The sequence below is a fragment of the Peromyscus maniculatus genome, chromosome 10 (genome assembly GCF_049852395.1).
Source record: "Peromyscus maniculatus bairdii isolate BWxNUB_F1_BW_parent chromosome 10, HU_Pman_BW_mat_3.1, whole genome shotgun sequence".
NCBI classification, from domain to species: Eukaryota; Metazoa; Chordata; class Mammalia; order Rodentia; family Cricetidae; genus Peromyscus; species Peromyscus maniculatus.
In genome coordinates this window covers 4,219,584-4,244,626 of record NC_134861.1, presented here as the reverse complement: position 1 = coordinate 4,244,626, position 25,043 = coordinate 4,219,584, and the positions used below count along the sequence as shown (strand labels likewise).

Sequence of the window (25,043 nt, the reverse complement as noted above, 5' to 3'; positions counted from 1 at the left end):
TATGCCCTTCTATACATAAAACATTTTCATAGTCAAGGTCTTTAAGTAAAGGGTCTTAATTTCATTATTTCCACTGGTAGTTATAAGAAAATAATAAATATCGTACCTCTGTTTTTATCTGGTGATAAACTGTTAAAGGGCTTCTTCAAGTATAAATCTAATTTCTTACTGTTAGTGAAACTCAATGTGCTATATGAAATTTCATTACATGTGTAAAGGTTAAATGTAACTTTTAGATACTGCTATTTTTTAATACATATTTGGTATGTGTGTGTATTTTGTAGCACGGGTCTGAAATTCAGAGCTTTGAATATGCTGGGCAAATGTTCTACTACTGAGCTATATCCTCAGCCCTCATCAATACTTTTTAGATGGACTTTGCCTCCCAGTTAAAATTGTTACTAAAATGCTGTTACTTCTTCCCATGATCTGTACATTGTGTTTTAACACACACAGGACACATCCGAATTTCAGATCTTGGTCTAGCTCTGGAAGTCCCAGAAGGGGAGCTGGTTCGAGGAAGAGTTGGTACTGTTGGCTACATGTGTAAGTGAAAGATGCCTTTGGTGGACCTTATCCTTTCCTGTCAGGTGGCCCAGTGCTCCAGAACCCAGAGAAAAAAAAGCTTTTCATTTACTTTAATAGTATAGACCTCACTCATTAAGCCATAAAAGTAATGTCACATTGAAACATATTAATTAAAAATATTTGTATTGCATTTATTTATTATTGTGTATCTGTATGTGTACATATGAGCATGCCAGAGAGCACATGTGGAAATCAGAGGACAACTCAAGTGAGTCATTTCTTTCATAAAACTCAGATAAGTCAGGTTTTAAGGCAAGCACTTTTACTCATTGAGCCATCTTGCCAGCCCCTGAGATAGCCTTTAATAAAGCTAATTATCACCGTGATACTTTATATACAAACACAACAGTTCACGTTCTTCAGGACTGAAAACAATGACTATGTATAAATTTAATTTTAAAAGAACAAGTATTTTGGAGAGCAAACGTGGTGATAAATGGGATTACAGGTGTGTATCACCATGCTTGGCTAATAGTCATTTTTTTTTCTGCCCCCTCCCCATTTTTTTTTTTTTCAAAACAGGGTTTCTCAGTGTAGACCTGGCTCTCCTGAAACTTACTCTGTAGACCAGGCTAACCTTGAATTGGGAGATCCACTTGCCTCTGCCTCCCTAGTGCTGGTACTGGAGGCATGTGCCAGCACCTTCTGAATTCTTTCCCCCCTTTTATTAAACATAGATTCTTTTTTCATACAAAATAATCTGAGTACAGTTGAATACAGTTTCCTCTCCCTCTGCTTCTCTCCCAATTCCTCCCCACCTCCTCTCCTATCCTGATCTACTCTCTTTCTGTTTCTCATTAGAAAAGAACAGGCTTCTAGGAGATAACAACAAAATAAAATATAAGATAAAATGAAAACCATCATGTTGAAGTTGAACAAGCCCAAGCCAACAGAATAATAAAAGAGCCCCAAGAAAAGGTACAAGAATCAGAGACTCACTTGTTTACACAAGTCCCATAAAAGTACTAAACTGAAAACTGTAGTAAATATGCAGAGGGCCAGGTGGTGTTGGTGTGTGCCTTTAATCCTTGAGTGGCAGAGACAGACAGATCTCTTGAGTTTCAAGGCCAGCTTGGTCTACAGAGTGAGTTCCAGGACAGCTAGGGCTACACAGAGAAACTCTTTCTTGAAAAACCAACCCTCCCCCCCCCCCCCCCCCCCGAGAGAGAGAGAGAGAGAGAGAGAGAGAGAGAGAGAGAGAGAGAGAGAGAGAGAGAGAGAGAGAGAAAGAAAGAAAGAAAGAAAGAAAGGAAAATGTAATATATATATATGCAGAGAACCTGGTGCAGACTCATGTAGGCCCTGTGATTGCTGCTTCAATCTCTAGGAGTTCATATGAGATTTGCTCAGTTGTTTTAGAGGTCCTTGGTCTCCTGGTGTCTTCTATCTCTTCTGTCTCCAGCTTCTTCTTCCTCTTCTTCCTAGTGGTTTCCTGAGCTCTGAGGAGAGGGATTTGATGGAGACATCTCATTTAGAGCTTTGTGTTTCAAAGTCTCTCTGTCTCTGTCTCTCCCCCTCCCTCTCCCCCTCCCTCTCCTTTTCCCTCTCCCTTTCCCCCCCCCCCCCCGTGCCGTGTGTGTGTGTGTGTGTGTGTGTGTGTGTGTGTGTGTGTGTGTGTGTGTAATGTCTGACTGTGGGTCTCTGTATTTGTTCCCTTCTGTGGCAGGAGGAAGCCTCTTTCATGATGGCTGGAAAGGCACTGAACTATGAGTATGGCAGAATATTATTAGGAGTTATTTTATTGTTACTTTTTTTTAACCAGTTGTATTTGGTTTTACCCTAGGTCTCTGGGTTATCTAGATGCTATTTCTTGGTCACTTAAGCAGTGTCAGGTATGGGTTCCGTCTCAGGCAGTGGGCCTTAAGTCAGATCAGACATTGGTTTGTTACTCCCACAAGGCTTGTGACACTATTGCCTTAGGTTTTTGTTTGTTGGTTGGTTTGTTTTTGGTTTTTCGAGACAGGGTTTCTCTGTGTAACAGTCCTGGCTGTCCTGAAACTCAATACTCAATTTGTAGACCAGGCTAGCCTCCAACTCACTGAGATCCACCTGCCTCTGACTCTCAAGTGCTGGGATTAAAGGCGTGTGCCACCACTGCCTGGCGCCCTAGCATATTTTGCAGGCAGAACAGATTGTAGATCAAAGTTTTTGTGGTTGGGCTGCTGTTTGCTTTTCTCTTTTGGTAGCCTGCAGAGTACAGTTCCATGTCATAGACACTAGAACGTGGGGATAAAGGTTCTATGTAGGCACCATCTTGATCTTTCTGTTTTCAGTGAGTTGTGTGGGTGTTGTCTTCAGCAGTGGGGCCTTGCTGTCACTTTGTGGAGAGCAACCTATTATCTTGGCAACAGCCTGGGCTGTTTGGGGGTTTCCATGGGACCCTTTCAGCTAACAACTCAATTGGATGAAACTCAGTCCTGGCACTGGAAGCTTTAGTGACAAGAGATGGCCATTAGGGATTCTGACTCCCTCATTTATTTGGAGACTTCATTGAGATTGCCTTCTTATATTATAGAAAGTTTCCACTGCACTAGGTTTCAATTCCTGCCTCAAATGCACTTCAGTTCTAGCTGTCTCTCCTCTCATTCCCTCCTTCAATTCTATTTCCCCTCCCTCTTTCTACCTGATTCTCCCATTCACTCCCAAACCTCTGATCCAGTCCATGTATAAAATCTGTTGTATTTCCCCCTCCCAGGGAGATCCGTATGTCTTCTCTAGTCCTTTCCTCTATGCCTAACCTCTCTGGGCCTATGGATTGTAGCTTGGCTATCATTTATCTAATGGCTAATATCCAGACACAAGTAAATTTACCATATTTATCTTTTTCGTTCTGAGTTACCTCATGCAGGATGATTTTTTTGTTTTGTTTTGTTTTTTTGAGACAAGGTTGCTTTGTGTAACAGTCCTGGATGTCCTGGAACTAGCTCTGTAGTCCAGGCTGGCCTCAAACTCACAGATATCTGCCTGCCTCTGCCTCCTGAGTGCTGGTATTAAATACATGTGCTACCATTGCCTGGCTCCAAGGGTTAATTTTTTCTAGTTCCATCCACTTGCCTGCAAATTTCCTGATGTCTTTTTTTTTTAAAGCTGAGTAGTACTCCATTGTGTAAATGTACCATATTTTCTTCATCTATTCTTCTATTGAGGTACATCTAGGCTGTTTCCAACTTCCAGCTATTATTAATAGAGCAGCAGTGAACATGGTTGAGCAAGTGTCCTTGTGGTAGGATGGAGCATCCTTTGGGTATATATATACCCAAGAATGGTATAGCTGGATCTTGAAGTATATCAATTCCCATCTTTCTGAGGAACCACTATACTGATTTCCATAGTGGCTGTGCAAGTTTTCACTTCTACCAGCAACTGAGTAGTGTTCCCCTTTCTCCACATCCTTGCCAGAAGGATCTGACACTTGTATTATTGGTCTTAGCCATTCTGACAGGTATAAGATAGGATCTCAAAGTAGTTTTGGTTTGCATCTCCCTGACGGCTAATGATGTTGAACATTTCTACAAGTATTTCTCAGCATTGGAGTTTCCTCTATTGAGGATTCTCTGTTTAGATTTGTACCCATTTTTAAATTAGGTTACTTGTTTTTTATATTGGTTTTGTTTTGAGTTCTCTATATATATTTTGAATATTTTCCCTCTATCAGATGTCAAGTTGGTAAAAATCTTTTCTCATTCTGTAGGCTGCCACTTTGACCAAATGTTGGTGTCCTTTGCTGTGCAGAAGCTTTTTAGTTTCATGAGGTCCCATTTAATTGATGATCTTAGTGCCTTCACTATCGGTGTTCTTTTCAGAAAGTCATCTACTGTGCCAATGTGTTCAAGGCTAATCCCCAATCTCTCTTTTATCAGGTTCAGTGTACCTGGTTTTATGTTGAGGTCTTTGATCCATTTGGAGTTGAGTTTTGTGCAGGGTGCTAAGTATGACTCTATTTGCATTCTTTTACATGCAGCCATCCAGTTTGACCAGCACCATTTGTTGAAGATGCTGACTTTTCCCAGTGTGTATTTCTGTCTTCTTTATAAAAAAAAAAAATCAAGTGTCCATAGGTGTTGGGTATATGTCTGGGTCTTCCATTCAATTCCATTAATTAGCGTTTCTGTTTTTGTGCCAATACTATGTAGTTTTTATCACTATAGCCTTGTAGTATAGCTTAAGATCAGAAATGGTGAGACCTCCTGCAGTTCTTTTGTTGTTCAAGATTGTTTTAGCTATCCTGGGTTTTTGTGTTTCCATATGAAATTGAGAATTGTGATTTTAAGGCCTGTGAAGAATTGTGCTGGAATTTTGATGGGGCTTGCAATGAATTTATAGATTGCTTTTAATAGGATGGACATTTTTACTGTGTTCATCCTACTGACCCATGAGCATGGGAGATCTTTCCATCTTCTGATATCTTTTTCAATTTTTCCTTGAAGATTTGTTGGTTTTTTTTTTTTGGTTTTTTTTTTTTTTTTTTTGGTTTTTCGAGACAGGGTTTCTCTGTGTAGTTTTGCGCCTTTTCCTGGAACTCACTTGGTAGACCAGGCTGGCCTCGAACTCACAGAGATCCGCCTGCCTCTGCCTCCCAAGTGCTGTGATTAAAGGCGTGCGCCACCACCGCCCTGCTCAAAGACTTTTTTTATTGTATAAGTTTTTCACTTGCTTAGAGTTACCTCAAGATATTTTATATTATTTGAAGTTATTGTGAAAGGTGTTGTTTCCTTATTTCTTTCTCAATCTGTTTGTCATTTGTATGTAGGAGGACTACTGATTTTTGTGAGTTAATTTTGTATCCAGTTACTTGGCTGAAAGTGTTTATCAGCCACAGGAGTTCTCTGGTGGAATTTTTGGGCTCTCTTATGTATACTATCATATCATCTGTAAGATACCTTAAGTTCTTCCTTTCCAATTTGTGTCCCCTTAATCTACTTCAGTTGTTTTATTGCTCTAGCTAAGACTTCAGGTATTATATTGAACAGGTATGGAGAAAGTGGACAACCTTGTTTTGTTCCTGATTTTAGTGAAATTGCTTCAAGTTTCTCTCTATTTAAGTTGATATTGGCTATAGGCTTGCTATAAACTTCCTTGATTATGTTTAGGTATGTCCCTTGTATTCCTAATATCTCCAAGACTTTTATCATGAAAGAATGTTGGATTTTGTCAAAGGCCTTCTTTTCTGCATCTAATAAGATGATCATTTGGCTTTTTTCTTTCAGTTTGTTTATATAGTGGATTGCATTTATTGATTTTCATATATTGAACCATCCCTGCATCTCTGGGATGGAGCTTACTTGATCATTGTGGTGGTTTGCATAGTTATGCACCACCATAGACTCATGTGTTTGAATGCTTGGCCCATAGGGAGTGGCACTATTAAGAGGCGTGGCTTTGTTGGAGGAAGAGTGTCACTATGGGGATGGGCTTTGAAGCCTTATATGCTCAAGCTATGCCCAGAGTGGCACACAGGTCTCCTTCTACTGTCTGCAGATCAAGATGTAGAACTCTTAGCTCCTTCTCTAGCACCATGTCTTCCTGCCTGTCGCCATGCCCCACCATTGATGATAATGGACTAACCTTATTAGTTAGTCCATTAAATCTAAATCTGTAGGCCAGTCTCAATTAAATATTTTCTTTTATAAGAGTTGCCATGGCCATGTTGTCCCTTCATAGCAGTAGAAACCCTAAGACAGTCATGGTGAATGATCTTTTTGATGTGTTCTTGGACTTGGTTTGCAAGTATTTTATTGAGTATATTCACATCTATGTTCATAAGGGCAATTGGTCTGTAATTTTCTTTCTTTGTTGAAGCTTTCTGTGGTTTGGACAACGGGATAACTGTGGTCTCATAGAACAAATTGGGCAATGTACCTTTTGTTTCTATTTTATGGAATAATTTGAGAAATATTGGTGTTAACTTTTATTTTGAAAATTGAGTAGAATTCTGCACTAAAATCATCTGGCCTGGGGTTTTTTATTTTGTTGTTGTTGTTGTTGTTGTTGTTGTTGTTGTTTAGGAAACGTTTTTTAAAATGTACATTGATGTTATTGCTTGCATGTATGTCTGTGTGAGGGTGCTGGATCCCCTGGAACTGTAGCTAGATAGTTGTGAGCTGACACATGGATGCTGGGAATTAAACCTGGGTCTTCTGGGATAGCAGTCAGTGCTCTTAACTACTGAGCCATCTTTTATTTGTTTATTCATTCATCCATTCATCCATTTATCTATCTATCTATCTATCTATCTATCTATCTATCTATCTATCTATCTATCTATGTTTTTTTTTCGAGACAGAGTTTCTTGGTGTAGCTTTGCACCTTTTCCTGAAACTCACTCTGTTGCCCAGGCTGGCCTTGAACTCACAGAGATCTGCCTGCCTCTGCCTCCCGAGTTCTGGAATTAAAAGCATGTGCCATTACCATCTGGCATCTGAGCCATCTTTTGTTTTGTTTTGTTTTGTTTGCTTTGTTTTTTTGGTTTGGTTTTTTGGTTTCTCTGTGTAGCTTTGCGTCTTTCCTGGAACTCTTTTTGTAGACCAGGCTGGCCTCGAACTCATAGAGATCTGCCTGCCTCTGCCTCCCAAGTGCTGGGATTAAAGGCATACGCCACCACCGCCCGGCCATCTGAGCCATCTTTATATGACTGCTTTTATTTCACTGTGGGGCTATAGGTCTGTTTAAATGACTTATCTGATCTTGATGTAACTTTAGTAAGTGGTATATATTGAGAAAATTATCCCTTCCTTTTAGATTTTCCAGTTTTGTAGAGGACAGATTTTTGTCCTTATGATTCTCTGGATTTCCTCACTGTCTCTTGTTTTGTCCCCCTTTACCCTTCTGACTTTGTTAATTTGGATATTGTCTCTCTCATGCCTTTTAGTTAATTTGGATAAGGGTTTATCAGTTTTACTGTTTTTTTTTTTCCCAAAGAACCAACTTTTTGTTTCATTGATTCTTTGTATTGTTTTCTCTGTATCTATTTTATTGATTTCAATCTTTAGTTATTATTTCTTGCCATCTACTCCTTTTGGGTGTGATTTTTTCTTTTTGTTCTAGAGCAGTGGTTTTCAACTTTCCTAATGTTGTGACCCTTTAATATATAGTTCCTCATGTTGTAGTGACCCTTTGCCATAAAATTATTTTGTTGATACTTCTGTTATGAATTGTAATGTAAGACCCAGAGATTGAGAAATGCTGTTCTAGAGCTTTCAAGTGTGCTATTAAGTTTCGAGTATGAGATCTCTTCGTTTTTTTTGTTTTTAAACTTGGGGCTACAAACTTTCATCTTCTATTGTATCTTATAAATTTGGATATGATGTGTATTCATTTCATTCAATTCTAGAAAGTCTTTCTTTCTTTCTTGACCATTTTTTCATTCAGTAGATAGCTGTTCAGTTTCCATGAGTTGTAAGATTTCTGTTGTTGTTGATATCCAGCTTTAATCTATAGTGGTCTGGTAGCATAAAGGGAATTATTTCAATTTTCTTGTGTCTGTTGAGATTTACTTTGGGTCAAAGTATGTGGTCAATTTTGGAGAAAGTTCCATGGGGTGCACAGAAGAAGGTATATTCTTTTGTGTTTGGGTAAAATGTTCAGTAAATATCTAATAGGTTCATTTGTTTTATAACAAATATCTCTGGCATTTTTCTGTTTAGTTTTTTTCCAGATGACCTATCTTTTTGTGAGGGTGTGGTATTGAAGTCTCCCACTGTCAGTGTGTTGCAGAGTATTTATTTACACTTTATGAATATGTATCACTGTGATTGGTATAATAAAGAGCTGACAGAAGAGAATAGGCAGGATTTCCAGGGAGAGAGAGAACTCTGGGAAGAAGAGAGTCAGGGAGATGCCAGGGAGACATGGAGCAAATCGGACATATGGTACAGAGGAGAGGTAACTGAGACACCATTAAAAAATATTGGTTATGCTGGGCAGTGGTGGTACACTCGAGAGGCAGAGGCAGGCGGATCTCTGCAAGTTCAAGGCCAGCCTGGTCTACAGAGAGAGTTCCAGGACAGCTAAAAGCCACCTAGAGAAACCCTGTTCCCCAAAACAAAAAAACAAACAAATTAAGGAACTCTGATTTACAAAGTAATTGGTGAAACAGGCTAAAAAAAATCCCGACACCTGAGTTGTCTGTGCAGCAGCATTTGAGCCCATGAGTGCTCAGATTGTTAGATGACAACTGATGCTACTTCCCTAAAGAATGGCTGTTTCCTAATATTAACTCCATTACTTTCAAATGTTATCTAAATGTTAAAATTTAACCCAGCATCTTTGTAATTGTTTTGAGGATCTAGAGAAGTGGTTCTCAACCTTCTTAATGCTATGACCCTTTAATATAGTTCCTCAACCATAAAATTATTTTTGTTGCTACTTTGTAACTGTAATTTTGCTATTCTTATGAATTGTAACATAAATACCTGTGCTTTCCAATGGTTTTAGGAAACCACTGTTGAAAGGGTCAGTCAACCCCCAAAGGGATTGCAGCCCACAGGTTAAGAACCACTGATCTAGACTGTCTGAGGATTTTTCTAATCTACAGCCCTCTTTTTATAAATGAGAAGTAGTGCCCATAGACCCCATCACCAAATTTATGTGGTTTCGTGAGGGCAGAGTCAGGTAAGGCCACAGGACTCCTCATGCAGCTAGCATCCCATGTGGGCACACAAATCCTACCCACATAATCCCTGGGAAATTAATCATGTTCAGATTATTCCAAAGATGTATGGGCAATGCCAGCCTAGTCTTGGTAGCTCCTAAGTGCATGGTGGGTCTCTCAGAGCCTGACATTCCTCCCCTTGCAGGTTTCTGGGGTTTCTTCTGACTTGGGAACAGATGACACTGCACTTGAGGCACCCATGGGAACATTCGAGTGGAGGGAGCACCCCCAGGAGGCAAGCTTTCTTTCCAGTACCATTTTACCATATTACCTACCCTGCAGCAGTCAAGTTTATCCAGTATAGATACATAGACACTGTTTCAATTATCCTTTACACATCAAAGAATCCAACTATTTGAAGTATATGATTCAGTGGATATTAGTCCATTGTAGGCAGAAGTTTCTCTCCTGCCTGCCTGTTCCCAAATACCAGGCATTGCTTCTTAAATAATTGACTCTGAGGCTTAATATTACTTATAAATGCTCAGCTGGTAGTTCAGGCTTATTACTAACTAGCTCTTACACTTAAAATAACCTATAATTCTTATCTATGTTTAGCCACATGGCTTGGTACCTTTTCTCAGTATGGCATTCTCATTTTGCTTCCTCTGCATCTGGCTGGTAACTCCTTGACTCTGCCCTCCTTCCCAGCATTCTCAGTTTGGCTTTCCCACCTAACTTCCTGGCCAGCTACTGGCCAGTCAGTGTTTTATTAAATCAGTTCGAGTGACAAATCTTTACAGTGTGCAAGAGGATTATTCCATGGCAGTCCATTTACACAGTTGTGCATCCATCATTACCATTACTTTATCTAATTCCAGAACTTTCTTTAATCAGTTCAAATTTTAATGACCTGTTATCAACCACCCCCTATTCCTCACTTTCTATTCCCAGGCCTTTCAACCATGAATTTATATTCAGTCTCTCTGTATTTGTATATTCCATGTATTTCATATAATATAATCATATGATGTTTGGTTTTTTTTTTTGATCCTGTGTGGTTTTTTAACTTAGCATGTTTTTAAGTTTCTTAGATCATGTTGTAACAAACATTAAATTAACAATGCATTACTTGGAACTAATCATAAGAATATTTAAAACTAAAATTTAATTAAATTTTTTCTTATTTGTTATGTAGCTCCAGAAATTATCAATAATGAAAAGTATACATTTGGTCCTGATTGGTGGGGACTTGGCTGTCTGTTATATGAAATGATTGAAGGACACTCTCCATTCAAAAAATATAAAGAAAAAGTCAGCCGGGAGGAAGTGGAAAGAAGAGTGAGGAATGAAACTGAGGAGTACTCTGAGAAGTTTTCAGAGGATGCCAAGTCTATTTGCAGCATGGTGAGTCAGGTTCCACAGAGATAGGAAAACGATTGACTCAATTCATCTTGTTCTTTTGATGGTTCAGAAGGCAGTAGTCAAGTAGGTAAGCAGTCTTTAGAAGCAGGGCAGCCACCCACTTCCCAGCTTCTAAACCCTGGTTCAACAGCAAGACCCAGGTGCAGGTGAGCTCAGCCAGGCCTCTCAGTAACCAACCTCCTTCCTGATGCTCTTGCCTGGAATTTCATCTCAGGCAGATAAGGAAAGCAGAGATCAAAGTTCTCCACCCAGGCTTGGGAAATGACTGATCAACCAGAGCAAAGCAGAGGAAAATTCACGACTCTCCTTCTGTATTGACATTACTGAAAGGAAGAATGATACCAAGTTACTCTGTTTCCAGAAAACAGCTGCTGAGTCTGGTTCATTGACTCATTCTATGTGAAATTCAATCTAAAATCATTTGTAATGTATTTTGAAATGGGAAGATTGTCTCTGCCAATTTCTTTTTCTTTAAATCATCACAGATACTCTTACTTGAAGGCCTGCATGGGCCCGACTGACATGTACCTTACAGATTTGATTATTGTGTTAGGGCCTTCACCTTTCATGTGACACAGTGATGCCAGAAATCAAGTCCTAAGCCATAACTATAGAATGAGCTAGTAGCAATTGTGTGCTGTCTGCCCTCAGGGCTGGTTTTTTTTTTTTTTTTAATCAACTGTTGGCTGCCTATACTAACATTTGTCACTTGCTTACTTTAAAACAGTACCTATAGGCTTTTTTTTTTCTCTTGAGACCTGTCCTTTAAAATTTTTCTTTCAACAAGGAATCACTGAGCATCTTCTATGTTCCTAATACTATCCTAGGCACTAGGAATACAGCCGTGAGTAAACAGAGGGAAGTCCTGACTCTTCTGGTGTTCTCATTCTGTTGCAGGTTTGGTAGCCATTAATAGTAAACAGAACAAATACTACAAATGTGCCGGCTGCCAGAGAAACCAGAGCATGGGGGCTGATGAGACACCGTAGTTGGGAGGGTTTGGGGCCAAAGAGCTGAAAGAAATGTGAATGTAGGTGTGGCATGGATAGAAGAGCAGATGTGAGAAATGCTCAGATTCTGGGGGGACCTTGTAGGAGTTGCTGAAGTAGAGAAAAGGGGTCAAGACTGAATCCTAAACTGACAGAGCAGCAACACTGAATAGGGGGAAACTTGAGCACTTGTGTGGAGAAGTGTAATTGTTAGATCAAAAGCCTTGAGGAGGGGAGAGAGAGGCACTAGTGTACAAGGGAAGATGTGAGTAGTTCCCTCTCATAGTTTGGGGGCAGTGCAAATGGCAGATTCATTGTGGGACTTCCAAAAAGGAACTTTTGTCTTCTTAAGCCCTCAGCATCATGGGGGCAAGTATGGAGAGAAATGTTGCAAGTATGGGTTCAGGTAAGGTATGAAGCACCATTTAGAGAACATGAAGCCGAAGAGCTGGGGAGTGCAAGAGTCTTCCTCATAGGCATCAAGTGCATGCATAGGGAGATACTGTCCATAACCCATTGGTGTCTTGTTCCTGCCCTGCTCTGTGCAGGGACATGGGCCCAGAGACAGTAGAGAGCTATCTTTGCCGGGCTCTACAGTTTGGCTAGGCAGGTATGAATCAGGAATGAAGACATGCAGGGAAGCTGGCTGGGTGCAAAAGAGAACTGAATACTGGATCATACAATCTTAAGTTGATGAAGAAAAGTGACAGAAGGAAAGGCAAGAAAAAGACAGTGGTGATTATAGCCAAGTGTGAGCTGTGGGTTGTTGGAATTGAGGCACCCCAGCCTAGGGTTGGAACATTGGGGGGATACACAGACAAGAAACATTTTGAAAAGCAGCTGATGAGGCTGTGCTGGCCCTGAAGAACCTAGCTTGTGACTCGGGGAGAGAGTGGCTTGGCAGAATAGGAGATAAAGGGCTAGGCCTATGTGGATGTGAGAATGGCCAACAATTGTGCCTATTACTGAACTATACTGGTAACTTGTGTGAGTTGATACTATCTGGGGAACAATTATTTGGGGCGCCTTTATTTTGTTCCCATATATAAAATGATGAGTGTTACCGATTTGTCACTGAGCCGTGGGATCTTTCTGGCTTTTTTCCCAGCTAGCCTACTCAGCTTGTAGCTGACAGCATTTCACAGTGTTTTGACCAAGCTTCTTTTACATTCAGCTTTGTAAATATCGACTGAGTGCTTGCCGTATATGGGACACTGACAGAGCTGTAATGTGAAAGCAGAGATGGAGCCTGGCCCCAAGGAGCTCACAATTTAATCTTAGGCCTACATCCTTAAGAATGACTAACAGGCAGAATTTGGGTACTCTAAACTTAAGTTAAAGAAGGGTCCAAGGGTTCCAAGGATAAAATTCTTATTCTAGAGGCACTGGGGAAGAATGTAGACTCTGAGCAAAGGACAGCTTTTTGTTATTGTTGTTTTTTTTTGTCAGGGTTTCTCTGTGTTGCCCTGGCCATTCTGGAACTTGCTCTGTAGACCAAGCTTGCTTTGAACGCAGATTCACCTGCCTCTGCCTCCCAAGAGCTAGGATAAAAGGGGTGTGCCACCACTGCCCAGTTAAACTAAAAAACAGCTTTTGTAAGTAGGTTAGCTTTGCAATTAGCCTAGTCTTAGCATCCTATATCTTACCTCTCTAAGCCTCAGTCTGTTGTCTGTAAGATGCAGGTGAGACAAGATGCTGTGAGGATAAAATCAAGTAATGAAGGTAAGTTGTCAAGATACATAGTCCTTGTCTCAGTTTGTTTCCTATTGCTGTGATAAAAACAACTTAGGGGAGAAAGCGTTATTTAGCTCATAATTGCAGGTTATAGTCTGTCACCACAGGGAAGTCAAGGCAGCTGGAACTTGAAGCAACTAGTCACATCACATTTACCTTCAACAGCAAAGACCAGTGAATTAATACAGACATACCAGTTCTCATCTGCCTATCTCCATTCAGTCCAGGATCCAGACCATGAAATGGTGCAGTCTACATTAAGAGTGGGACTTCCTATCTCAATGAATTCAATTAAGAAAATCCCTCACAAGAATACCCTCAAGTCCTGCACTTGGGACCCTTTTCCTCCTAATTGGGTTGCCTCATCCAGCCTTGATATGAGGGTTTGTGACTAGTCTTACTGTAATTTGTTATGCTGTGTTCAGTTGATACCCCTGGGAGGCCTGTTCTTTCTTCGTATTTTCTTCATTTATTTATTTATTATTATTTATTTATTTTTGTTTTTTCGAGACAGGGTTTCTCTTTGTAGCTTTGTACCTTTCCTGGAACTCACTCTGTAGCCCAGGCTGGTCTCGAACTCACAGAGATCAGCCTGCCTCTGCCTCCCGAGTGCTGGGATTAAAGGTGTGCGCCACCACCACCTGGCTCTTCCCCCCTCCTTGTCCTCCTCCTCCTCTTCTTCCTCTTCCTCTCCATCTCCTTCTCCTTCTCCTCCTTCTCTTCCTTTTTTGAAGGGAAATGGAAAGGATTGGATCTGGAGAGAGGGGAAATGGGAGGGAAACTGGGAGGAGTGGAGGGAGGGCAAACTGGTCAGAATGTAATATAAAATAATTATAAAAATTATGAGTTAAAATAAAATAAAAAGTTAAAAATAAAAATAAAATAAAATAAAAAGAATGCACACAAGTAAATCTAATCTGGACAATTCTCTTTAAGACTCCCTTTCCAGATGATTCTAGATTGTGTCTATTTAACAGCTAAAATCAACCATCATGCTCAGTAACTACTGTGAAGAGAAACAACTGGCTCTTAAACAATGGGTTAAATTTCCTATAGATGGATGGTAGGAAAGCATCTAAGGACACACGGGTAACTTGCCCAAGAGCAGAGAGGAGGGTATACAAGAATTTGGGTCAATCTTTTTTTTTATTGATAGTAATTATAGAGGAAAGCTTATTTGAATTTGTGACAGTTATAGACACATTAAGAATACTTTTGAAAGAGACTGTTTGGTGTGTAGTTGGCACATGTCTATAACCCCAGCACTCTGGAGGTACAGATATGCATATGAGGACTTCAAAATCAACTTAGGTTACAAGACCCTGTCTTGAAAAAACCCAGTGGCCCAGGAGATGGTTCAGTGAGTTAAAACATTTATCATATAAGCCTGATGACCTGAGTTTTATTTCCAGAATCTATGCCAAAAGCCAGATGTGGTAGCACATATCTGTAATCCCTGTACTCCTAAGGTTAGAACGTGTAGTAGAGATAGGAGATCATCTGTAAGTTTGTGGGGCCAGCCTAGAATACACAACACAGCAGCAGAAACAATGAGGTACCCTACCTCAAAAAGGTAGAAGGCAAGGAGAGATTCCTGATCTGGAAAACCGTCTCCTGACCTCCACACACATACTATGGCATGTACTTACACTCACACAATTATATAAATAAAACCAAAAGGGGGAAAGCTGAGATGATTTTAGAGACTGGAAAGAGACAGAGACAAAGAGTTAAGTATATACAGTTTCTAAGAGAAAGCTTACTAAATTCTTGACTCACTTGGGGTCCTTAGTACTCTAATGAATAAAGGCTTCTTTTTATAAATTCAGCAACATTAAAATGATTTCCTTAATAATTGTCCCTTAGTTATTATAACATTTTTACTTGAGGATTAGTTTATTCAAATTGCTGGGTTTTTCTTGTTTTGTTTTCATTTTTCTTTTAGACGGAGTCTATGTAGCACTAGCTGGCCTAGAACTCATTATGTAGACCAGGCTGGCCTCAAACTCATAGAGATTCACCTGCCTTTGCCCAAGTACTGAGATTAAAGGGGTACACAATGAGGCACAGCACTTTAAGCTTCCATCTCTTGATCACTCAAGGAAGACTTGAGTTTTACCCTTTGTGAAACTATAACATACTTAGGTCTGACGTTGTACAGTCCAGTAGATAACTTGGAAACTGTAGTGGCTAGTTAGTTGGATATATGCCCTCTCTGCCACCCTACTTCTTTGGTTGTTAAAGAGGACAGTTTGCAGTTTACGTATCTACCCTAATAGCTTCACTTGATTGTTTCTCTCTTGTGTAGTTACTTATCAAGGATCCAAGTCATCGGCTAGGCTGTCATGGTGGAGCTGCTGCTGTAAAGCAGCACCCAGTGTTCAAGGACATTAACTTCAGCAGGCTGGAAGCAAATATGTTAGATCCCCCTTTTATTCCTGATGTAAGTATGCTACCCAGAATAGCTAGGTCCCCAAGAACACCAATCCCCATAGCAGTCTTTTGTTAAAGCACACTTGATACAGCCAGCATGTGGGTTCTGCTCTATGAGGTCTGTTATTTCTGCTTCTTCTTGTGCCTATATCCCACCACCCCCACAGCCTCAGGCAGACCTTTTAGTAGCTCTCTGGCTCCCAGGCCTGGGGTGTGCAGTCTGTCACTACTGGGATAGCCAAATTCCTGTCCTCCTAATTCTCAGTGCCATTTCAGACCTCCTTGGCATGCTCTTCAAGGCTCTTTGTGTGCCAGTGTTTCTGTTCACATCTCAGTGCTGGGTTCACCTCCATCCCTGTGCTCACTCATTGCACTGAGTCCACATAGCTGCTTTAGTGTGTAGTGTACATCCCTCAGGAGCTGTCATTTGTGTGCTTCCTCAGGAGTATGCATTGATATTTAAAAAAGGTCACCAGAAGCACAGGGAGGGCCTGGCACTTGTCAGTGCCTGGCATATAATAAGTGAACTAAAGATGTAAAGATAATTGAATGAAGATACCCTTAGCCGTCTGCTATAGACACATTCTAAAAATGGAAAGATATGTTAAATTTTATTGTTGTGTGGAATTAAGACAGAGCTAAAATTGAGATATTTTTATTTGTAAGACTTCTTCAGAACTTGATGTGTTTGCTTAATATCCATAGTATTCATTATAGTGGTAACTGCTTTCTTGGAGCTAATGTCTACTTGAGATATTCAGGGCATATCCAGTATCTCCAGCACAGCACTAGGTGTGAAAGCAAAGGGAGAGCAAGGTAGACAAGGCAGTGCCTCTGCCTGGAGAGACAGGCTGGAAGACAAACTGGCTGGCATGCTGGGAAAGTGTTGCCTGACAGTGCAACATGCATGACCTGGACTTCATACAGCTGTCAGGTCTGGAGATGGGGCTGCTTGGGTCAAAAGTAGGAAGGGAGGGGGAACACCCTGAACAGGGCCCATCCTAGACTGTCTATGTTCTTGGTTTAAACAAATTACCCCCATTTGAAGGCAATTCAGCAAACTCTGGGCATTTTGCTTGCAGAATTAAGATTCTTAGTTTGTAGGGCTGTATGGGTCTGGGCTTTTGGCCTAGACTGTCCCCAGAGAGGATTTGCTAGTCCTTCGTCCTATACTTTGTGGGATAGATGAGAATAGAGACAGTGCTGACCAGTGACTTTGCAGACTACTACTGTAATGGCACTCACCATTTGCTCAACCCAGCAAACAGTGCAGTGACTCCTCAGGACTGTTAGTGCATTTTGTAGTAGTAGATGGCGAGTCCTTAGTTGCAGAGTTCTGTGCCTTGTGTTCTCCTTAGTCCCAGAAGGGCAAGTAAAACTCTGTAGGAATGGAGGCCTGGGCCTTGACAACCCTGGATGCTTGTCTGATCTCTTGCTCCTGAGGACGCCAGTGCCAAGGTAGAACCTGCAGGCCTGGGCCCTAGTCGTACAGGAGAAATTGCTAGCAAGAAGGTTGCTTCTACTTTTCACCCAAATGCTAAGCAAGTGCTTTGTAAGTAGGATGCTAAGGGCCAGAAGAGGGGTAAAAATTGTCACTAGTGGATCCCATAGCCAGTGGTCTCCATGCCTGTTTATATTGTGTCCCAACAGAATCAATCCATTCTATCCTTCTATAGTTTCAGCCTTTGCAATCTATTTTCTGCTGCAGAGAAGAAAAGGGGTCCTCATGAGGTGTATATGAACACCTGTGGTGGTAGGGGGCACTGGAAAGAGACACTACAGGATCTGTGACACTGAAAGTTTCTTGAGAAAAGCGACACAGAAACTGCTGTGTCACAGAATATACATGACATAAATTAGAAAATTAGTTTGAAAGGGTAGGGAGGATTATGTGTCACCCGTTCTTTGTAATTAAGGAAGCTCAGAGTTGCTTTAGGACTGGGAATGTAGGTAAGCTGTAGAGTTCTTACCCAGCATGTGCAGGCAGTATGTCCAATTCCCAGCAGCTGAAAATTAAAAACAAAGTATCTTTTATAAGCTAGATATAGCACCTGGGGGTGGTCAAGGCAGCCAGATTGTGAGTTCAGGGACAGCCTAGACTATAAATCCCTGTTTCAAAATCCAGAAGAAAACAAAACCAAACAATAAAAAAAGAAAAGTTATTCTAGTTGTCTCATAGGTTGATCCCTCTTTGTTCTTGGTGCCCAGCCTCAGGCCGTTTATTGTAAGGATATCTTGGATATTGGGCAGTTCTCTGTAGTGAAAGGAGTCAGCCTGGACAGCAATGATGAAATCTTCTATGCCGAATTTGCTACAGGGAGTGTCACCATCCCCTGGCAGAACGAGGTACTACTCTTTCTAGCAGAGGAGGTTTCTAGTTTCAACAATTGTGTGTGTGTGTGTGTGTGTGTGTGTGTGTGTGTGTGTGTGTGATCTGCAAAGTAAATTTATGCAAAAGACTTGACCATGAGAACTAGATCATGGGTAAGCCAAGACCATATCGGCAGCTTCCAGAAGCATGACAGCTATTCTGGTCCTAGTTACAAGAGGTGGGCAAAGGTGATCTTGGGATTTGCCTGCTACCTTGGAGTCATACTTCCTAAGCAAGGCAGCTTGGCTCCATTGAAATTAGCTTTTTTGGGGGTGGGGGTACACTTGGAGAAAGGGGAACAAGAGGTCACTTTACTTATTCCCAGAGGAGGTCAGACACCAAGAGTCCAGGAACCATGATGTGCCCCACATTGAGATCAGGTGCTGGGTGGGAGCTGATGATGCTGGGAGATCACTGACCTCATGGTGTCTCCAAAGCTGCTCTATCCTGTCTTTTGTGCATACAGATGATTGAATCTGGATGTTTCAAGGATCTCAATGAAGAGGAAGATGGAGATTCGCCATCACGTAAAAAAGAGTATTTGTGTCCTGACATTCTCAGACCAAAGAGAAATTTCTTCCGTAGACTCTTCAGAAGAGGGGTAAAAAAATCTTTTGTAAAAAGTAAACTATTGTGGCTAGGGTGTTGCTTAGTGTAGAACATTTGCATAGGTTTGGTTCTGAGAAACAGGTGTGGGCATGTGTGTTTACACACCCCTCCATATGTGTGTATATATATCAAAAGGAAACTATTTTCTAAGGAAAACATCACTTTCCTTTTGTTTTTGTTTTTTGAGACAGGGTTTCTCTGTGTAGCCCTGGCTGTCCTGGAACTCAGTCTGTAGACCAGGCTGGCTTCCAACTCAGAGATCTGCCTGCCTCTGTCTCTCGAGTACTGGGATTAAAAGTGTGTACCACCATCCACCAGTTACTTTCTTTTCTTTCTGCAACACCTCATATAAGAAATTTCAGCCTGGTTGTAGCTCACACATAGGAGACTGATGTAGAAGAATCACTGAGTTTGAGGCCAGCTCACTACATAGTGAGTCCTTGTCAGAGAGAAGGAAGAAGAAAGAAAAGGAGGAAGAGACAGGTAGACAGACAGACAGACACACACTCAGATTGATTTCATATAGTTTAAGAGCTATATGGTTGTATTTAAAGCTTACCTAGAAAAATTCACAATGCTGTTGGTGGGAAGACTATTCTGATCCACAAGGCAGTGACTTATTAGCACTGAAGCTGCCTCTTGTTTTTGTAAGAAAGCATTTTGACCTAACTCAAAAGTCAGCATCTGATGGAATTCCCAGAAACAATACATGTTTAGTTCTCCATGTTCTGATTCCAGCCACTGTTCTCTCATGTCCACTTACACAGAAAAAGCAGGTTCCCTTCTAAAATTGGAAATCCTTTGGAGAGACTTTCTGTAGTAGTATTATTTTTGTTTGTTTGTTTCTCATGTATCTAAAGCTGGCCTTGAACTTGTTATAAAGAACCTGGACTCCTGGTCCTCCTGCCTCAGCCTCTTGAGTGCTGGGATTAAAAGTGTGTACTAACACATCTGATGAGGTTAGAAAATAATTTCACCAAGTAAAACATCCTATGAGTGGATTGTTTTGCTTTGTACCTATCAATTCTTTTTATTATTATTATTATGTATACAGAAGAGGGCGGCAGATCTCATTACAGATGGTTGTGAGCCACCATGTGGGTGTTGGGAATTGAACTCAGGACCTCTGGAAGAGCAGTTGGTTGCTCTTAACCTCTAAGCCATCTCTCCAGCCCCTGTACCTATCAATTCTTTTCTTTTTCTTGTACTTATCATTTCTTGAGGAATTTACTAAAAGATTGTTTGCTAGAACCTAATTTGTATTTTTTTCAATATAGAAAAACAAGACTTTGGTAGTAAAAATCTCCCAAAGTGGTTGTTGTTATGACCATATTTTCTTTCACAACTAGGGTATAACTATATGAACTTAACAAATCAGTCTATTTCTACATACAGTGAAGTCCTCCTAGGCATCCCTCCTTATTCAGAGCATATAATGACATCCACTAGAGAGCTTTCCACTGATAGAATATAGTTGCACAGTGTGAAGCACCTTCTTATGGTGGTACTTATTTGTGAAAGACCCAGTGGGCCTCATTTGTCTTCTGCACTTATTCAACTATTGAATTTGATTTAGCATGCAACAGTAACAGAGCAGCAAAACTCATCTTGAGGCAGTATCTCTGTATACAAATTAAGCATATGCCTTTAAAAATTATTTTTAGCAGTATAGGAATAGAAGTTAGGTCCTTGTGTACACCTATAAGTACTCTAACCCTGAGCTATATCCCCGCACCCTCCACCTTTTGTTTTTAAAACCTTTTTGAAACAGGCTTTTACCAAGTTGCCTGGGCTAATCTTGAATTTGAGATTCTTTTGGCTCAGCTTCCTGAGTAGCTGGGAATACATTTAGAATTCTATTTCTTGAAGTAAATAAGAAAAATGCATTTAAAGTTTTTGCCTGCCTCATAATTACTATCCTCCCAGTTTCTAGAACATTATATCATTTGTTCCTAGGTATCTTTGGAGATTGGTTCCAAGATGCCAAAGTCTAAAAGTGCTCAAGTCTCTTTTATAAATGGACAATGTTTACATAAGTCACCTCTAGATTACTTACAATACATAAAGCAATATACATATGGCATTGTCATATGATTTAAAATTTTTCTGAATATTTTTGACTCAGGGTTGGTTGAGTCAATGCTTATGGACCTCATGACTACTCAAGCAAAGCAAAGCCATCTTGGCACTAGAGACATGGCTGAGGCTGGCCGTTGTGCTGTGTGTTGCAGGGCTGCCTGAACATTGTCCCCAGTGAGGAGGGGGAGCCAACACAACGCTGACCGTTCACTGTGCAGACCACAGAGCAAGGCCCTGGTGTTAAGAAGGAACTTGTCACATACTCAGTGTCTTGTCCTTTCCATGAATTGTAATAAACAGTCTATGACACTGTTTATAATGTGCTTTCATATATTTTCTACATTAATATCTGCATTGTCGTTTTACTGAAGCTGTATTAAAGAAGAAGCCTGAGAACACCACTGTGTGCCCTGAAGCTCCCAAGTGTGGATGTCTTGTGCATTTGAGCAGTTTTCATAAGTCCTGTCCCTATATATCTTTCCCACACTGTCCAGTTTTCCCTGAATTTTGCTGAGGTTCTTCCTGACCTGTAGTGCTGCTTTTTAAATTGATATTTCAAAACTCTCTCCCAGAATCATAGGTCCTTCCTTTGTTTTAAATCTCCCCTGCCTGCATACAACCAGTCCCTTGGAACCCCTACTCATCTCACCCCAGTTGCTGGCAAGCAAGGAAGACTCCTACAGGCAGGCTCCCCCACCAAAACCTCCATCAGACCCTGCAATCTACAAGACCCATGCCCTACCCCAAACCTACCCACCCCCCTGTGACTTGAGTGACTTCCTGAGACACAGAATCTGCCAGCTCTCATTGGACCAAGAGGTGAGTGACTCTTCTCCCACCCAGAGAGTCCTGCCTCTAGAACCTAGGCCCTGGGACACAACCAATTTCTGGGAGCCCCCACCCATTTTGTCCCCAGTTGCCAGCCAGCAGGGAAGACTCCTGCAGGCAGGCTCCCCCACTAAAACCCCCCATCAGACCCTGGAATATACAAGACCCATGCCCTACCCCAAACCTACCCATCCCTCTGTGACCCCAGTGTCTTCCTGAGACACAGAATCTGCCATCTCTCATTGGACCAAACAGGCTTCCTGAGACATAGAATCCACCAGCTCTGATTAGACCAAGAGCCCTGATAAGACCAAGAGCAGCTCCCTGAGACACAGAATCCACCAGCTCAAATTAAACTAAGAGCTAAGATTGGCCCCAGAGTGGCCCCCTGAGACACAGACACAGCAAACACAGAGTGGACTAAGAGCAGCTCACTTAGACACAGGCACCTCTTGCACCTATTGGAGGAAGAGATGGGTAGACACCAGTGCAAAAATACAACAACATAAAGAACAATATGCCATCACCAGAACCTAGTGGTTCTATAACAGCAAGACCTGAACATCAAAATGTAGAAGCAGCAGAAGAAAGTGACCTTAAAAATAACTTTATGAAGATGATAGAGGCCTTTAAAGAGGAAATTAAAAATTCCCTTAAAGAAATTAAGGAAAAGAAAAAAATTGGAAGAAATCAATAAATCCCCTAAAGAAAGCCAAGAAAACCATGAAAAATCAATTAAACATATGAAGGAAACAGTTCAAGACCAGAAAATCGAAATAGAAACAATGAAAAAGATACAAACTGAGGGAATGCTGGAAATAGAAAATCTGAGTAAACAAACAGGAACTACAGATGCAAGCATAACCAACAGAATACAAGAGATAGAAGAGAGAATCTCTGACGTAGAGGATACAATAGAGGAAATAGATTGATCAGTCAAAAAAAAACACCAGAGTCAAAAAAGTCATAACACAAAATGTCCAGGAAATCTGGGACACCATGAAAAGGCCAAACCTAAGAATAATAGGGACAGACGAAGGGGAAGAATACTAACTCAAAAGCACAGAAAATATATTCAACAAAATCATGGAAGAAAACTTTCCCAACTTAAAGAAGGAAATACGGCCGGGCGGTGGTGGCGCACGCCTTTAATCCCAGCACTCGGGAGGCAGAGCCAGGCGGATCGCTGTGAGTTCGAGGCCAGCCTGGGCTACCAAGTGAGCTCCAGGAAAGGCGCAAAACTACGCAGAGAAACCCTGTCTCGAAAAACCAAAAAAAAAAAAAAAAAAAAAAAAAAGAAAAGAAGGAAATACCTATGAAGATAAAAGAAGCTTATAGAACACCTAATAGACTAGATCCCCGAAAAAAGTTCCCTTTGCACATATAATTAAACCACTAAACATACAGAATAAAGAAAGAATATTAAAAGCAGCAAAGGAAAAAGTCCAAGTGATTTATAATAGCAGACCCATCAGAAAAACACCTGACTTCTCAATGGAAACTCTGAAAGCCAGAAGGTCCTAGACAGATGTCATACAGACACTAAGAGACTACAGATGCCAGCCTAGACTAATATACCAGCAAAACTTTCAATCACCATAGACAGAGTGAACAAGAAATTCCAAGACAAAACCAGATTTAAACAATACCTATCCATAAATCCATCCCTACAGAAAGCACTAGAAGGAAAATTCCAACCTAAGGATGTCAGATGTACCTATAAAAACACAGGCAATAGATAACCCCATAGCAGTAAATCCCAAAGAAGGGAAATACACACACACTACCACCAAAAGATAACAGGTATTAACATCCACTGGTCATTAGTATCCCTTAATATCAATGGACTTAAAACCACCTATAAAAAGACACTGAGCTGGGCAGTGGTGGCACACGCCTTTAATCCCAGCACTTGGGAGGCAGAGCCAGGTGGATCTCTGTAAGTTCAAGGCCAGCCTGGTCTACAGAGCTAGTTCAAGACAGGCTCCAAAGCTACAGAAAAACCCTGTCTCAAAAAAACCAAAAAAAAAAAAAGACATTTAAATAATTGCTCAGCATCCTTAATTATCAGGGAGATGCAAATTAAACAACTCTGAGATACCATCTTACACCTGTCAGAATGGCTGAGATCAAAAGCACCACAGAGGGGTGGCTTGGGAAAGAGGGCTGGGGGGTGAGAGGAGGGAGGAGGAGAGGTCTGTGGATAGCATGTGGAATGAGTAGAAAATTTCTTAATAAAGAAAAATGAAAAAAATAAAGCACCACAGACAGCTTATGTTGGAGAGGATGTGCGGCAAGGGGAACACTCCTTCACTGTTGGTGGAAGTGCAAATTGGTACAGCCACTTGGAAATCAGTATGGCGGTTTCTCAGAAAATTGGGAATCAATCTACCTCAAGACCCAGCTGTACCACTCTTGGGCATATATACCCAAGGAATAGTCAATCATACCACAAGGACACATGCTCAACTATGTTCATAGCAGCATTATTCATAATAGCCAGAACCTGGAAACAACCTAGATGCTCCTCAACTGAAGAATGGATTAAGAAAATGTGGTGCATATATACAATGGAGTACTACTCAGCAGAGAAAAAACAATGACATCATGAAATTTGCAGGCAAATGGATGGAACTAGAAAATATTATCCTGAGTGAGGTAACCCAGACTCATAAGGACAAACATGGTATGTACTGACTCATAAGTGGATACTAGATATAAAGCAAAGGGTAATCAGGCAACAACCTACAACTTCAGAGAAGCTAACTAACAGGGAAGACCCAAAGAGGGACACATGGACCGCCCTGAGAAGGGGAAATAGATGAGGTCCCCATGACTAAACTGAGGATGGGGATGGGCAATGGTGGGTAGGGGATAGAAGATGAGATCATATGGGAATGGGGTGGCTGAGCTGGAACAGGGAGGGAGGGGGAATGCAATGAAAGAGATACCATGATAAAGAGAGACATCATGGAGATAGAGGAAAAACCCAGTGCTAGGGAAGTTGCCAGGAATTCCCAAGGATGACCTCAGCTGGGCTACTAACAATAGTGGAGAGGGTGCCTGAACTGAACTGGCTTGCCCCAGAAATCAGACCAGTAAATACACTGTCATCACAGAACTTTTCTCCAATGACTGATGGAAGCAGATGCAGAGATCCACAGCCAATCACTAGACAGAACTCCAGGAGTTCAGTCAAAGAGAGAGAAGATGAATTCTATGAGCAAGTGCATCAGGATCATGATGGGAAACATACAGGGATGACCAAACCAAACTAGAGGGAACTCATGAAAATTGCATCAATGACTGTGGAGCCTACATGGGACTGGACTAGGCCCTTTGCATGGTGAGACAGTTGTGTAGCTTTATCTGCTTGGGAGGCCCCCTGGCGGTAGGA

The 25,043-nt window shown here is 41.1% G+C and overlaps 1 protein-coding gene across 24 annotated transcripts in view; it reads left to right on the top strand.

Annotated features, from left to right (window-relative positions):
• Grk4 (G protein-coupled receptor kinase 4) overlaps positions 1-21,137 on the top strand; it is a 104,024-nt gene extending 82,887 nt beyond the window's left edge. For 14 of the 24 annotated variants that reach the window (XM_076546971.1, XM_076546968.1, XM_076546970.1 and 11 more), the window contains 6 exons: positions 457-546; positions 10,377-10,585; positions 15,635-15,769; positions 17,968-18,105; positions 18,597-18,731; positions 20,971-21,137. In XM_076546971.1, coding sequence (XP_076403086.1) covers positions 457-546; positions 10,377-10,585; positions 15,635-15,769; positions 17,968-18,105; positions 18,597-18,731; positions 20,971-21,021 — 758 coding nt within the window. In that variant the 3' untranslated portion in view covers positions 21,022-21,137. Of the gene's footprint in view, positions 1-456; positions 547-10,376; positions 10,586-15,634; positions 15,770-17,967; positions 18,106-18,596; positions 18,732-20,864 lie in introns of all 24 variants that reach the window. The other 10 variants (XM_006985569.4, XM_076546962.1, XM_076546958.1 and 7 more) reach the window with 6 other exon arrangements.
• Positions 21,138-25,043: the final 3,906 nt, after the last annotated feature.